The 17,667-nt window shown below is 36.5% G+C and overlaps 1 protein-coding gene across 1 annotated transcript in view; it reads left to right on the top strand.

Moving 5' to 3' along the window:
* The window catches only part of LOC131685044 (serpin B4), an 82,441-nt gene that overhangs the window by 58,954 nt on the left and 5,820 nt on the right, over positions 1-17,667 (top strand). Inside the window, exons 2-4 of the mRNA XM_058968428.1 lie at positions 3,428-3,703; positions 3,767-4,407; positions 4,471-4,632. Of these exons, the coding sequence (XP_058824411.1) occupies positions 3,428-3,703; positions 3,767-4,407; positions 4,471-4,632 (1,079 nt within the window). The remainder of the gene's footprint in view (positions 1-3,427; positions 3,704-3,766; positions 4,408-4,470; positions 4,633-17,667) is intronic.

The raw sequence follows: 17,667 nt of genomic DNA, 5'->3' as shown, positions 1-17,667 counted from the left end.
AATCGAAAACACATTTACGAAATCAATCAAATTGAGGCTAGCCTAAATAAAATAGTTGATTAAAATCAGCAAACGATACCGTGTTGATAGCTGAAAGTCATAGTAAGAATGTCGTTAGATTCTATCATTTGATATAAAATTTGTAGTAAAAATATGTTACAGTTGCCTAAAGTACGTTGAAATCTAATCCGCAAGAACCCAAATGACGATAATGAAATAGGATAGTTTATGTTCTCATTCGTATTTATCACCAACTATTGGCAAAACTTATATAATAAAATGAGTGACAAATTCAATTTATCACTATAAGATGAATTGATCCGATCTTTTCGATATCAAATTTGAGCTCAGCTACTCCAAATTCACTTTTAATATATGGCTATAGGACAAAATTCTCTAAAAATGTATATGGCGGATGAAGAGAATCTAGGTCAAAGGGGAGGGAAAGAGGGGGGGGGGACTTATGTAGGAAGAAATGGTGTGAGGGGAAGTTCTGAGAGGGTTGATGGAGTATGCAACACCCCAACCGTATATTAAACGCCCCTTTGAGATTTGGTTTATGAAAATCGGTTCAGCCATTACCGAGTAATTGATGTGACTAATTCTGGAATACGTACAGAACCCGAGAATTCCGGAACTGTCGATAATGGACAATATTTTCAAAGAATCTTTGATTGGCCATCAGTGAAATATACTTGCAAATAGAGATGATGTGACCCAGACTTGCAAATAGAAATGGATTTTTAATCTTTGAAGTATTACGATTGTACCGGTTTATATAGGAAATTCCTATGTGGCCGCAATAACCATCCTGTAAATCAGGAACCAAATGTCAGATATGAATTAAATTCAATGACAGTCTATGGGAGTATTGTATCTTTCATTTGAAACCAAGTTTATAAAAATCGGTCAAGAATTCCCTGTGAAAAAGGTATGACATTAACTTACGAACTTGGAAAGTACCTGGGGGCATCAAGAACCGTCATAGGTGACCAATGTGATCAAAGCTGCTTAGAATGATCATTAGTGACCTAGACCCACAAATCCGAATTATGCTGCACCCTTTTTAATATTTATTACACCATTTGGACATCATGGTGATACCATTTTATATGGGAATTTCCTGGGTGACCGCACTCTTCAACCCGTAACTCCGGAACCGGAAGTCCGATCGACAAAAAATTCAATAGTAGCTTATGGGAGCGTTATACCTTTCATTTGAAATCAAGTTTGAGCGATTCGGTTCAGCTATCTCTGAGAAAAGTGAGTGAGTTTTGAAAACACACACACATACAGACATTTGTCAATTTCGACGAACTGAGTCGAATGGTACATGAGGCTCGGCCCTCCGGGCCTCAGTTGAAAAATCGGTTTTCAGAGTGATTGCATATCCTTTCTATATGAGAAAGGCAAAAATCATCCGACATCCATATTGCCAGGCATCCAGGTTGGTGCACTGAGTGCACGTCACTCTTAAAATCAAGCAAAATTGTCTTTAAGCACTAGTGGCTACTAGTTGAGGGAGCCATATACGCGACTTGCGGAGAGTTAAAGATTGGAAAGTCCAAAAGCTTTTCCTCAAACTCTTGCTTACTGTATCATAAATTATAAGAAGCCACATTCATCAAGGATTGAAATCTGGGTACCCTTTGGACATATAACGGTTAAGTATGCAATCGATTCAGAGCCTCTCAAATCGATATCCAAGCTATAATATTAATTATGACAGTACACAAATCGCGAGTTGCGAGATCAGCTATAACACATGTGTCAATAAGTCTATTTTCAGGTATGCCTACACGCAGCATTTCACGTGGATTTGCCATTTTTGTTGAAAGCAACGAAGGCAGGATAAGTAGCTTTTCAACAATAATATTATTTTCATAGAAATACAGTTCTTGAGCCAAACCTATGGATATTTTTGATTCATGCAGAAGGCGGGATAGATTCATAGTTGCAAATTGTTTATGCTAAAGATTAATTTGTTACACCACAAAAAAACTGTTAGCTTCTAGTAGACTACAGCCCCCAAAAACTCAAACAATTAAAAACAACAATTAGCATTTTATAGACACTAAGCTACGCAATCAAGTCTATCTAGGGTAACTGTGCCCTAATTCATCTTAGCACCTCTATTCATCCTACCCATTTGAACACATTAGTTAGAGCAGTATCTGCTTTCTCTATGCAACACATTGACTCAAATGGTAGGACGAATAAGGGTGCGTTGTACTCGACTTTTCGCTTCGCTCAAACGGGAGTATTTTACATTTTCCAGGCGAGATTTTTTATTGCACTGCTTCTTAGGAACGAAGCAAAGATGTTGATACCGATTTAAGAGCATTCCAATCACTGAAAGCCGAGTTATCCGCGAAAGAGTGTGATATCCCGACTAATGAGATGAATAAGGGCTCGTCTACCCTATCTATTTATATTGAATACTTTATGAACCTCGGATTCGAAACGACTGTCGGTTTTTTGCCAATTGTATAATACTTATTAATCACAATAAAAATAAATTTAAAAAAATTGCTCAATCGCAAGTCATTTTCTCCATAGCAGAACAAAGTGTCATGCAAAATGCATTTTTCGCCAGCACTTGCTCTATGGCGAATCGCATGATGTACCCATTTTAATGCATTCGCAAAACCAGACAAAACGAGCGCGTGAAACGATTTTCTGCACTAGTTCAACAGTTGCATAAACACAACAGACCGTTTCCCAACGCGACAAAGTAGCGCGAATCATTTTTCATTTTCCTTTATCTCATTTTCCTCTTCCCATTCGAGGCGTTCAACCTGTCGCGAGATTTTTCACCTTGCAGTGGAATGATCGTTTCGCAGGTTTCTTTCATTTTCACACATTCGTCAACTCTCTCTCACATTGATGATGATGATGATAATGCTGATGGGTCACAATTGCTGGCATTCAGCTTGTGGGCCAATTGACGGCACAAATTGGCCACTTTTGTTGGAGATGTCGAGAGCACTACCACCGAACCGGGGCATCAACCAAACAAACAAGCGTCAAACCTAGACCACAATTGAACGGTTTGCCACCCGCCGACGAGGTGCGTCAAACGACGAGACGTTCAATGGTTATGGATGAGAATGACGCTACGGGACCCCGCGTCGTGCGGCCTCAATAACTTTCAAGTGCAAACCGATAATGTACATCGGAAAATCAAGTTTATTGCATCCTCCTCGCTTTGATGCATCGACTGGCATCCGCAATGGGTGACTGATCTTGAAGTGGATGTACCCAGCTGGAAGAAGATTTTGAACGATTAACGGTCGCTCCCGATGTTTTAAAAGCCTACATTTCGAACATAATGTAGTTTAATTTATGCTTCTATGCTCTCACTTTGATAAGCACAAAAAATGAAGATATTAACGGTTGACTTATTTTTGCATTCCATTTCTTTCAGATTGGCTGATAGCGATATGTTTGTGTTTAGCTAGTGCTCTGCCAAAGCAACGATTCTCGGCTCTCGATGATGGCGCCGAGGATCGGAATTTGGTTGGCCTTTCGACCAACGTCATCACGGCCAGTTTGCTCAAGGGCAGCGTTGAATCCAATGCGAACCAGGTGTTCTCTCCGATTGGGTTTTCCTCGATCCTGGCTATGATCAGCGAAGGAGCGGAAGGTCAAGCCCTACAGGAGTACTACGAAGTGTTCAAGTTCCCGAACGATAAGGCAACAAGTAAGTGGCGGAACTGCATGTGGTAAGCACTATATTGAAACAATTTGTTTTAACAAATTTCAGTACGCCTTGCATTCGACCAGTCGTTGAGAAGATTACACTCACAAAATCCGGCAAATGATCCGCAGTTCAAAAGTTGGTTCTACATCTACAAGAACAATACGGTCAAGCAGGATTTCAGGAGTAAGTTACTGAACAACTACTATGTCGATGTGCGGGATATCGAGCGCAATGACTACAACTTCGATGAACCGAAAACTTCGGTTGGACCGATCGAGCCGAGTGAGGTTCCAGCAGTAAACAACCCGGTCGTGCCGTCGAACAACAACAGCAAAGATATTATCGAGTTTGAAGTGTTGAAAATAAAGTCCGTTCCGGGTGCGGTTGATAATGTGCGAGCTGAGGCAGGAGTCGCAACCAAGTATGATGAAGTCGACGAGGATGAGAACCCTAAATTTGACAAAAATATCGAAGACAAGTTTTATGTGGAACCGACCCGAATCAAAGAGGAAATCGCCAAACAAAAAGATGAACAAACCAATGAAGTGTTGGATGAACCGGTTGTGAAGGCTATGGAGGATCGTGTCGATCATTTCGTGCTTGATAAGCCGAAAAAGATCGGTCTATCGCTTAAGAAGTTGGACGATGACGATGACGAGCATGAGATCATGCATGCGGTCGAGAGTCAGGTTTCGAGAAGTAGGGTGAGTTAATCACAATTGCTGGTTAAGCGAAGGAAATCTGTTTCAAGTAATCGCTTTTTGCAGTTTAACGTGAGACGATCATTCCTTTCTGGCGACATCGCTTCTGCACTCAGTGGGAACTCGCTGGTTGGTCGAAAGGCTAACACCAAAGAAGAAGAGAACGAGTCAAAGATGCTGCTTTTCAACGGTTTATATTATCGTGGAAGCTGGGCTAGCCCATTCCAGGTAAGAGTGAGGGTTATGTTGGGGCTATTTATTGTCACAGAATGGCGGATCGAAGTATTACGATACTGTTATCTAATTGGGAAACATTCCTAGTATCAGTAGAAGTATTGTATTAATTTTGTAAGAGCCAAAAGCTCGTTTGGAATTATTCTGTGAAGTGAAAATGTTAAGAGATTTAAAAAATCTTCCATCTAATTTTCAAGAAGAAATTTAAAATATTTCACAGTTTAATAGTTCTAATCAGAGCTGCAAATTTTCAACAGGTTCATGCCCTACTATGTTCAATTCGCAGTTGTTGGTTTGCCTCATTCATTCCAACAGCCGACCTGGTCAATCATTTTTCAATCATTTTCAATTTCATTGACTCTGTGAATATCGCTCTACTGGGGTATTGACTAGGTTCTTCAAGCTAAACTACTGAACATTCTTCTTACTGTTCATATAAGTTTAAAAACACAAAACATGTCAACATTTAACCTAAACTGGCCTCTACAGATCAGATGACAGTTTTGGTTGGTGAATGAAAAAGCATCAATTTTAAATGAAGACGTACGATTCAGCCATGAGAATACTGCCAACTTGAAAGTGAATGATTGAGGGAGGCTTTGAATTTGAATCATGGTTAGGTTCGATTGAACTGAAAGTTGGCATTTGAAAATGAAAATTGGCACCACTGCACAGTGGTCCGAACCTAGAATTTAGGATGACAAAAAAATTGTGACTAAACTACTGGTTCTAGAGATTTAATGTCTTCGGAACAAATAATCTGCGTCAATTGAGGCATCTTTTGAGATGGGTGATATTGGGGTGGTCCTAATTGTTTGTACGATCTGAGAATTTTTTTTCGAAATAAGAAGATAAAGATAAATAAAGTCTTCCACAAAATTGTAGTAAAGTCTTTTTCAAGTAACTTTGCTGAGGACGTCAAATTTGTAACTTTAATGGTTTCAATTTTACAGCTATTAGAATTATGTGTGATAGGGTAACCCTAAAAAAATCAGTTTTTTCGTTATAACTTTTTGAATAATTTTTTTCCGTCAATAGCGTCTTCACAAAACTTTTAGAGCTTATTGGGACAAATATTATTTATATAGACAGATTTCAGATAGCTCATTTAGTTCAAAAGTTATGAGCATTTTTAGCAAAAAAAACACAGCCTTTTCATAGGTTGATATCTCAAAATGGAGTAAGTGAAATTGATTTCTTCTTTTTGCATTCGAAGGGCCACAATTGATAGGATGTTTTATGAGAAAATTTCAGGGGTCATCTTTGTTTAACTAATTTTATTTTAGTTTTAGTGCACTGGCTCTAATGCAACATTTGAATAACTATACTGACACAGAAAATTCATTCTGATCGAAATTCGAACAAATGATAGCTTATTAATATATCTTGCATCTATCATCAGCCAAGGCAATAAAAATGTGTATTCCTTGTTTTGATGTAAGTCCATTTTTTTCCTTGTTCAAGGTTTTTAGGAACGTGTCCAATGGAAAAAACACGGGTATATTGAGGGAAGACTTCAAAATGCTTCTACATAGCTCTATTCACCACCAAAGTCTGGCAGTGTCTGAATTAGAGAATAGGACGTAAACAGTGATGATAATATCTCAAGCCTGAACGCGATCCACTGAAGCTAAAAATAGACAACGAGTGAGATCTGTCTGAGAAGGGGCGGTGACGATTTGCTTTTATGAGACATTGGGGATCTATGGGTCCATTGGTGGGTATTGGGGCTGTGACGGTGATCACGATACTGTTTGGGAATTCGTGATGACATCATCACAGTTTCTCGATGGCGGAGTTGTTAACGCACCCAACTAGAGACTGGGAGGACTGGCTTGAGGACATATCTTTTCTCAGTGTGTAAATAAAAGATAAATTGTCACCGTCCCACAGTGGGACGGAATCAAAAAAAGCCGGACATTGATATTTGCGACGAAACTATTGGTTATGGCACTTTGATGTCTTCGGAAAGTTTTCTTCATTTTTTAAGTAGTTTAATATAATGTTGGAAAATTTTTATTTAAGAGGGTATATACGCAGATAAAAAAAAACTTTGCAAGTTGTTGCCAAAATTGATAGTCATGTATGGAAAGTTTGTAGACGAAATGATTTTATGAAACTTTGTTGAAGTAGCGAAATGGCTATCTGTTAAGCGAAAAAAGTTATTGGGTGAAATTGAAGTACATGTCGGAATACCCCCCTAAAAAGTGTTTTTTTCATTGTAACTTTTTTATTTGATTTTTTACAGTTTCTCGATGTTCTAGAAAGTTGATGATGCTTTTAAAACACACCTCTTTGCAAAATAGAGCAACTCGCTATCTCTTTGTTTTTAGGGTGTATGTCTGTTTTTTTGGTTTTTCTGTGCTAACTTTAAGGGGCTATGGTTTGTAGAGTAGCAGGTAGTAGCAGCTAAATTTATTTTTTTGATGTTCAGCAAGAAATACACTATTAATACATATATAATTCATAGCGGGATCTTATAGGATCCTTGGAATAATGCGGGGTAAAATATACTAGCGTTTCAATAAATTATTGGTATTATGAAGCTTGAAAAATATACTATTATGCGAAATTAAAAAACATTTGAAATATTATAGTTCATCCCATATATTCCGACATTCAAAGTTATTTTTTTTGTTATTAACATGCTCATAAGTCATCAGTGTCCTGCCAATTATCTTCTTCGTCATTGGATGAACAAAGTATTTCGTTGCTTAAAATACTCGGTTATATTATTACCTTGTTCATCCAATGACGAGGAAGATAATTGGCAGGACACTGATGACTTATGAGCATGTTAATAACAAAAAAAATTAACTTTGAATGTCGCAATATATGGAATGAACTATAATATTTCAAATGTTTATTAATTTCGCATAATAGTTTATTTTTCATGCTTCATAATACCAATAATTATTCCAAGAAGCCTATAAGATCCCGCTATGAATTATATATGCATCAATAGGATATTTCTTGCTGAACATCAAAAAAATAAATTTAGCTGCTACTACCTGCTACTCTACAAACCATAGCCCCTTAAAGTTAGCCCAGAAAAACCAAAAAAACAGACATACACCCTAAAAACGAAGAGATAGCGAGTTGGTCTATTTCGCAAAAAGGTGTGTTTTGAAAGCATCAACAACTTTCTAGAACATCGAGAAACTGTAAAAAATCAAATAAAAAAGTTACAATGAAAAAACATTTTTTAAGGGGGTATTCCGACATGTACTTCAATTTCATTCAATAACTTTTTTCGCTTAACAGATAGCCATTTCGCTACTTCAACAAAGTTTCATAAAATCATTTCGTCTACAAACTTTCCATACATGACTATCAATTTTGGCAGCAACTTGCAAAGTTATTTTTTTATCTGCGTATATACCCTCTTAAATAAAAATTTTCCAACATTATATTAAACTACTTAAAAAATGAAGAAAACTTTCCGAAGACATCAAAGTGCCTTAACCAATAGTTTCGTCGCAAATATCAATGTCCGACTTTTTTTGATTCCGTCCCACTGTGCGTCCCGGACATTCTTTCTCTGCCTATTTCCATTGGACACGTTCCCAAATAAAAATGTGATAAATAATATCAGAATGGTTCAATCTCACTATTCACAGTGGTCCAGAATGGAAACTTTTTCTTTAAATTAATAACTTATCCTTACAATATGTTTCGAAAAGTTGTTGTACTTTGCAAGGCCATCCATTTCGTTTAAGCAGAAGCTAGGGTGGTTCAGATTTTAGCAAGCTTTAAAATTAAACTTTTTAACGGTTCGAGATAGAGCTGTGAAGTTGTACAACAACACATTTTAGAAAAAATTGCTGAAAACATGCAAGCTCTATCTTTTATACTTTCCATTGCACGACAAATCCAAATGTAAGCTTTAGAGTAATCCTCAAAAACCGGTTTCATTTCTATAATTTTTGTAGTTTTTATTTGACACTAAAGTTCCTTTGGACAACTTGAATTATTTTAGGTTGTATAATTTGTTTTTATACACCAACTACTAAGCTTTTTCGTTTCAAAGTTATGAGAACTTTTGCGTAAGAATATAACTTTTCAAATAGCATTATCTTCGATTAGGGCACTTAACATTAAATACCATTGCTGTCGTATGAAATATCATGCTTTCCAGTATAGACCTCCACAAAAATGGAAAATGCGATATTTTTGTATATCTTGCAATATTTACTCAAAGAATAGTTCATTTCTGGTAAAAAGTAAACATAACTTTATAACGAAAGAAGCTAGAGGTTCAGTATATTAAGACAAACTATCCTCCTTCAAAATATCTGAAAGTATTTCTAAAGAAATCTTAATAAAAAATCAAAATTGCAAAAGTTATATAAATAAAAACCTTTTTTAAGAAACACCCTAATTTTTTTCGGTAAATTTCTTGTAAAATGAAAAGCAAAAGACATCGAGTTCCAGTGACTTCAACAAAGTTTTTTAAAATTTAATTTTCTTCATTTTTTTGGAAGACTGCGAAACTCTATCTCGAACCATCAAAAAGTTAATTTTATTATTTCAATAATTTGAGAACCACCTTACCCTCGATTTAAAATGATAGAAAATTCTTGAAAAGTGCAAAATTTTATCATGAAAATGAATCTATATTTCCACCGCGAAAGTATTTTAAACCTACTACCAAGGGTCAATTCATGAGAATTTAAATTTTTTTATGTAACTTTTGCAGTTTTCATTTTTTGCTAATGTATCCTTTATATGGTTTTCACAGTTTTGGAAGACGAACATTTTCTTCTAATACATCAAAACTCTAGCTTCTATTACTCAAACGATATAAGTAGCGTAGAATGGGGTCAAATGGGTATATACAGTTAACTCTCTCTATGTCGATATTCTCTATGTCGATATTTTCTCTATCTCGATATCTCCCTATCTCGATGTACCTAGCTTTATATTTGCCTGCATTATTCTTTCTCTAAGTCGATGTGTTTTTTTCGCTCAGGACATCACAAAGCATATACATAATGTAGCCGGTTGTCACGGTAAAGATAGATACGTCTACCTTTATCAAGGACACATGATAGTGAACTCGGGTGATTCGTAGTTATTCTGCCTAAGCTCGACCCTCATTATCAGAAGGCAAAAATTAAGCCCGCACGATATTAAGCCTGTTCTAATGACCCTGCCACTTCTAGTTTTCCGATCTGTTTACTTCACATCCTTGCTCTCACTTGAGTACTATGGCTCTAAGTTTCATAACTTTCCCTACCCAGTAATCTCTAGCTAATTGAATGTCGTTAAAACGTAAAAAAGAAAATGTGACTAACATAGTCGAAATAAAAAAGGAAAAAACATATACATAATGAAATAAAAATTGACGATCAGGGCGCTAAGTCCTATATCAATATTTTGCATGTAGGGGCAGTAAAGACATGATTTGGGGTAAAGTGGATATTCAATGCTTTCCTACGAGACTTTGTAAAACGAATTCATCTTAATCTGCATATATCGAGGTTTTCTAGAAATTATGCATTTTTAGGTTCAAAATTTTAACTTTAATGTGCTATAAAAATATTTAAAATGCAGCCATCTGTAGCTTTCGTGGTCAACACAATTTCAATTAGGGGAACATGGAGAGACTTGACCAAGCGCAGAATTCGATTATTGGCTATGAAGTGTTCTATTAGGTTCTTAAAAAAAATTCAAAAATTTTTTTATACTAGTTTCGATCCGTCAAGGTAATTTTAAAAGTTTGGAAATTTGCGTTAAATGATGTGATTTTGTATCAAACTTTGTATGGACATATCTACTCGCCTAATAATTACTTCTAAAGTACTCATACATTATTTTATACTTTATGAACTAAATCGGAACATTGAAATAGTTATTACTAAAATTTGCACGAGATTGAACGCAATAACTAATGTTGGGGAGACTTGACCAAGATTTTATGGGGAGACATGACCAAGTGGCAGTAAGTCGAAGAAAGATATTTTTTCTGATATTTACTATGCGGTTGTACCTACTGTTAGTGTTAATCACGTCACAAAAAAATCCCACATCAAACATCAGTCTATATCTTTTTGTACTAGTAAACAAAGTTAGTAGTAATATGGCTAATTTCGTGACATGTTAATATGCAATGTAAGCAGTACAGTTAATCCTTAAAAGGAAATGCATTAAACACAGTCGAAATTTATGAAATGCAAATCTTTTATATTTTTTACTGCTACCTAATGACCTCGACAATAAGGAAAAACCGGTTTTAATTCACCTAGAGGTGCAATTGGGCCTTTCTCATTTCTCCAAACTATGATTTAATAGCTGGTTCGTACAATATAACTTTATGGAAATGTCTTTCATTCTTATTACACTTGGTAAGTATATATAAGAGCACCTTTTTGCATTCATCGCGGTATCGGTTTGAATCGGAGTTTTCTATGTGATCGACCTCCACAACCCGTAACTCCAGTGCTGGAAGTCGGATGGAGATGGAATTTAATATCAGTTTCTGGGGACGCAACACCTTTCATTTGAGACTAAGTTTAGCAAATCTAGCCATTTTCGAGAAACCAATATAACCGTTATTCTGACTTTGGATGCTTCCGGATCCGTCGATGGTGGCCAGTGTGGCCAAAGAGACTTTGAATGACTGTTGGGGACCTAGATCTACAAATTCAACAGTTGTGTTTACATTTTGGAAAAAAATCACCTTTTTACATTCATCGCAGAATTCGTTAGAATCGGGATTTGCTGCGTGATCGTACGTATCATCCTGTAATTCAGGAACCAGAACTCGGATCCACACAAAATTCAACAGCAGCTGATGGACCTTTCATTTAAAATTAAGTTTGTCAAAATCGGTTCAGAAAATTCCGAGAAACCGATTTGGAAAAATCAACAAATTTTGTTTTGTAACCATACTCTTCAACTCGTAATTCGGAACAAGATGTCGGTTGAAAATGAAATTCAATAGCAACCTATGGGAATATTATACCTTTCATTTGAATCTTAGTTTGTAAAAATAGGTTCAGCCATCTCCGAGTAACCGATGTGGACATTTTGTTAACAAATCCGTACATACACACACATACATACACACATACACATACACACATACATACATACACACATACATACACACAGATATTTTGCGATCTCGGCGAATTGAGTCGAATGTTATATGAGACTCGGCCCTCCGGGCCTCGGTTAGAAAGTCGGTTTTTGGAGCAATTGCATAACCTTTCTATATAAGAAAGGCAAAAGAATAATATTTAATTAGCTTAATAAGCATGAGTTCAATGTTATCTTCATGTGATTATAATTTGCAAAGGTTGGTGGAATGCGTTTGAACGTGTAGGGAATGGGGGTTTAGTAGAGTGGGTGTGGAGGATGCGTCAGAAATCCTTCATCTTATTTCGGTATACGGGGTGGATGAAGGAAATCTGGGCGTGAGGGTGATCCAAGAAGAGGGGAGTGATGAAGGAGGGAGGTGTAAGGGCAAGGTGGAGAGGGGGGAAGGGGCGGCTACGCAATACTCAACTGCATATTTTGCCTTCCATTTGAGACTTGGTTTGAGAAAATCGGTTCAGTCATCACCGATGAACCGATGTGACTTTATTTGTGGAATATGCCCGGAATTCCGGACTTCCGGAATCGTCGATAGTGGACAATATATTCAAAGAATGTTTGATTGGCAATCAGTGATCTAGATCTACGATTAGAAGTAATTTGGTGACCATTTCAATAGTTTTTAGCCTCTGAGGTATTACGATTGTACCGATTTATATGGGAAATTCCCGTGTATCCTTACTAACAACCCTGTAACTCCGGAAGCAAGAGTCAGAACCGAATGAAATTCAGCAGCAGTCAATGGCATTACTGTATCTTTCATTTGAAATTAAGTTCGTAAAAATCGGTAGAGAATTCGTTGTGGAATGGGTGTGATATTAGCTTAGGAACTTGGCGGGTTCCCCGAGGGCGTCATGAACCGTCATAGGTGGCCAATGTGGTCAAAGCTGCTTTGATTGATCATTAGTGATCCAGACCCGCAAACTAGAGTAATGTTACATCAATTTTAATATGTTTTACATAATTTGAACATTATGGTGGTACCAGTTTATATGGGAATTTGCTGTGTGACCGCACTCTTCAACCCGTAACTCCGGAACCGGAAGTCGGATCAACTAAAAATTCAATAGCAGCTTATGGGAGCGTTATACCTTTCAGATGAAACTAAGTTTGCGAAAATCGGTTCAGCCATCTCTGAGAAAATTGTGTGAGTTTAAATGACACACACACATACACACACACACATACACACACATACATACACACACACAGACATTTGCCGATCTCGACGAACTGAATCGAATGGTGTATGATACTCGGCCCTCCGGGCCTCGGTTAAAAAGTCGATTTTTACAGTGATTGCATAGCCTTTCTTTATATGAGAAAGGCAAAAAGGATTATTTATGTCATTATTTTTTGATCTGATTTTTCAAAATTCTCTTGGTCAAGTTTCCCCAGGTCTTGGTCAAAACTCCCCGCAGTTGGGAGGCTTTCCCAAAAAAAAGGACGATCTCAGACAAAAAAGTAAATTAAAAATTCCGCAAGAAATTATGAACACGAATAATACCTTTTTACATTATATCTCAATGACTTTGGAAGGATTTAAAACTTTTTTAGTGATTTATGCAGGTTTAGCTGAAAACCTGGTCAAGTCTCTCCATGTTCCCCTACATGTGGGGCAGAATGATAAACTATAAATGAGGGATTCCTTCTCAAATAGCAAACTTGATGTTTTGCAGTGCGAGTGCACTTTACCTCGTCGTCTACTACCCTAAACCCCCAATACGAGCATCTATCTTCATTTCCCGGTATGCATTATGATGTCCTGAAGGAAAAGTTCTCGACAAACATATGATTACGGCCTAAAAGCCAACTGTCAAAATCCACTTTGAATGGAAATTCCGGACAAACCGTTACTAGTTGAACACAGTTCACAACAGTTTATGAAAGAGAAAACTTTTCTCTTTCGTTCACTACCAACATCTGTGATTGGCGCGTAACGGTTTGTCCGGAATTTCCATTCAAAGTGAATTTTGACAGTTGGCTTTTAGGCCCTAATCATATGTTTGTCGAGAGTTGTCTCAAAGAAAATCATTGTGTTCTATATGTCGATCTCTCCCTATGTCGATGGTCCCTTCAATATCGACATAGAGAGAGTTAACTGTAGCATTATCTTTGCTATGTCATTGCAGAGGTCGCTCGTGTTGCGTAAATTTGATACATGGTAGAGAACAATGTTCTCTACCATGATGGCTGTCATTTCGGCGGCTGCTGTGGATCAGCTGTATTAATTACGGAGTCGTTCATTTTTACGCGTTTTTCTGCGAAAACGCATTGTCTTTCGTCCTCAGTACAGTACAGTACAGTACATTTAATCAATGTAAAAAAAGTCTAATGAGTAAAAACTACTTATTTACATCAATGCTTGTGGTTTGGGTTTTTCGATATTTTTGGTTTTGAAATATGGACATCAACATACGCTTGGGGGCAAGACAGGTCAGCCGTTTGGGGGCACTATAGGTCACTACCATAGTGAAAATTTAAATTATTTCGACAGGAAAATGATCCGTAACTTTGTGTGAAAATCGTTAAAATGAAGTGAAGAGGACATAAGGAACGCAATCGCAACTGTTCAAGATTTCGCCAGTATTCGATCAGCCTCTAAACAATTCAAGGTTCCGTTCGAAACATTACGTACTCGTGTGAATGCAAAGTGCTTGTCATCAATGAAAGCGCGTCAGATATTTCGCGTGAGTTAACAATATAATAAGTTTAGGGATTGTTGAAGTAGGTAATCGAAAGTAATATCATCGAAAAAGAGAAGGAAAAGGATTAAAAAAACGCTCCGAATCGCAAGCGTGGTCGTTTCACAGTTAAGCTCAACTTGAGCCGGAATGCACAACTTTCATTACACACCCTGCGATGACGAGGACACCGAAGAAGCCATTTGAAAGTATAAAACCAGACGCAGCTGCAGAAAAAACACGTTATTCAAGATTTCCTTTTGCGGTTTCATAATTTTTCACATAATTTACCAATTTTATTATTTTCTTACCTGAATGACGGCAATAGATTATTTATGTTATTAATTTTTAAGTAATCTGTAAATAAAAGTAGAACCGGTGATTTTCTAGGCGTGTACAACCACAAATATGACCTAACCTACCCCCAGATTTAAGAACATCGAAAAAGGTCCCATCGCCTTATTGGATTTAGCTTCAAAAATATTTAGCCAGGTCCAAAATTATTATTGCCAGATGTATAACCTTTCCAACGAGTGCTTGTTTGTCAAAATCAGTGCAATAACACCATCGCACGAGCTTGTCAAAAAACTAAACTACTTGACTTTATTCTACTCTACTTATAATATCAAAAATTGATTTCTTGAAATCAATTTTGTGTAATTTTTTTTTTAAATATCGTGCTCGCCATTTTTTGCTCAATTATATCTGAAATCATGACCTTATATGTACACTACCAGTCAAAAGTATAAGTTCGCTTGCTTTTTTTGAATTTTACATAATTGAGTGGTTTTCTCAGTAGACTTTGTCAAGCACTTGCATCTTGACTATATCTTGTTGCTACATGCTACTGGTCAGAGTGTAGGAGGGGGTTTGACGCCTTTGAGTGACGTGTATATGACAAACAAACTTGTTATGACAGGTTGTATTCTTTCGATGCGTCGAGTACATATTGCACAGTTCACACCAAATCGAACTGCACAGTTTGAAAGTGTGATGAATCAAAAGTGTGATCATAAGTGCTTTAACCTGACAGATTTTTGACATTGAAAAGTGTCAAAAACAGACTTCTTCTTACTTTTACTAGCTGTTAGAAGCTGTTAGGCTGCAATAAAAAATAGAACAAAATTGAAACCACCCTAACTCTTGTTTTAACATAAAGAAGGGGCTCACAAACTACGAAAACTATTCCAAAAACATAATAAGGCTAAGTGTTTTAGTTTTAGTAAAATCTCAAAATTCCTGCTAAATTTGCTAAATTTGTTAAATTTGTCGGAAACGCCAAAAACGTGAACTTAATTCACTCTAGCTAGAGGTCAAACCTTCGAATATGTTCACAGGGTGTCTTTGGAGGAATTGTTCGTATGAATATTCACCACAATCTGATAACAATTGAAATTAGGCATGGCTTACTATGATCAAACTAAAGAAATTAACTTTTTATACGGACGAGGTAGTTGGTGTCTTCGACAAAGTTTTAGAAATACTCATAGTGAAGAATTTTGTTGAAGAATTTTAGCTTGTAGGACTAAAGGTTACCGATTTATAAAGCGTTTTCTATGGCAACCCCCTTAAATCTAGGTTTTTTATTATAACTTGTTTCATTGTGACTTTTCGTGCAAACTATGTTCATGACAAATGTGTAGGTCTCAAAACTACATAATATTGTCGAAGACTGTATGTAAAAATACTTATTCGTTTCAAAGTTATTGAAGATTTTTGCATTTTTTACACCTTTACAACTTTAACTACGTATAAGAAAGAAAGGTTCAAACCGAAATGCATGGCCTGACTTTTTCACTGTCTAAACTATGCACAATAAAGCTAAGAAGGTTTGGTGCGTGGCACTCTAGAGCCGTATGAATAGGGTAAACTTACTTTGTCATGTTTTTTTCCTTTTTCCATACAAAAATCAGCAAAAAAAAATTTTTCCGGAAAATTTAGTAATTGGTATGACAAACCTTCGTAACCATTAAATTCATTATGACATGTCTATTTGAGTATATATTAGTTTGGGATCTCCAATCATATTAAAAACTTCACATTTTTGCTCCCACGTTTATAAAGTCTTTAATATTCAGGTATATGTGAAAATAATACTTGTAATTGAATATCGAACCATCCAATTTTAAAAATTGGGGCAAAAAACTTAAACATTTTTTTGTTGATTGATAAGTATAGCTCATTAAACCAATTTTATCAATTCTGTAATCTAAAAAGAATGTTTAAATTTTACTGAATGTGGTGAATTTGGCACCCCTTAAATCTGGTATACTCAACTGGCACAAAACGTTACAGAACGCAGGGCTGATTTTTGGAACAACTTGTGTTCTCATTCAGCCCTTCATTACGCAGATTTGCGATATTATGACAGATTGGCTAAGCGCGGTGTTCTTTTCGTTTGTCTGCGATTCTCACGGACAGTGTCAAAGGTTCCATTATATACCCAATACTTTGCCCCGGACAATTTCCTGAGGTTTTCATTCGACGCGAAAATTAAAGCACGATCAACATCAGCCAAGAAAAAACTATCCCCATCAATTGTTTTGGTAAAGTGTCCCTCAATTGAAAATGTATCGAGCGTGTTTGACTCCGCGCCCTTTTCACAATATTGCTTTCTGCTTCGGTTGTTAGCCTGTTCTGGGAACTGCGCCGAGGTATTACATATCATTTCGTAGGTAGAAAGTTTTACGCATTTTGAATTCAAATATTCTCTGCGTTTCCAGGGTTGTGATCTCCAACAGAAATGATGTGATGCTGACCATTTTTACACTGCGACATCACGCGAGAGGGACATTTGCTACTTCCTTTTTTATTCCTGTGTACATGCTCGCGGCACTCCCAATAATGTGTAGTGTCAACCTATTGTACATAAGAACAGTAGATCAGTATATAATAGCAAGATTACCTTATGTGAGCGCAGGTAGATCAATTTCAGAGGGCAATGTGAATGCAAATCTATGTTTCCTGCCTACGTTCTTTTTAAGCATTACATGGTTACGCTTATTTTAATATAAAAAGACAAATCTTGAGCGTTTTTTTCAAAACGTCATATCTGCAATGAGTTACTCTCTTTGTTTACTTTCTCTTCTGTTAATAATTCGGTCATTTTAACATTTATCCCTCAACTCTTTGCATAATATGCTAGTTAAAACCACCGTCTTTCGATCTGTACTGTAAAATAAGTGAAAAGTGTTATACAGTGCTTTTCATAATGATAAAACCACCTATGAAATTCAAGATGCAA

The sequence above is a fragment of the Topomyia yanbarensis genome, chromosome 2 (genome assembly GCF_030247195.1).
Source record: "Topomyia yanbarensis strain Yona2022 chromosome 2, ASM3024719v1, whole genome shotgun sequence".
NCBI classification, from domain to species: Eukaryota; Metazoa; Arthropoda; class Insecta; order Diptera; family Culicidae; genus Topomyia; species Topomyia yanbarensis.
The sequence above is the reverse complement of the archived record's forward strand: the minus strand, read 5'-3'. Positions and strand labels throughout refer to the sequence as shown.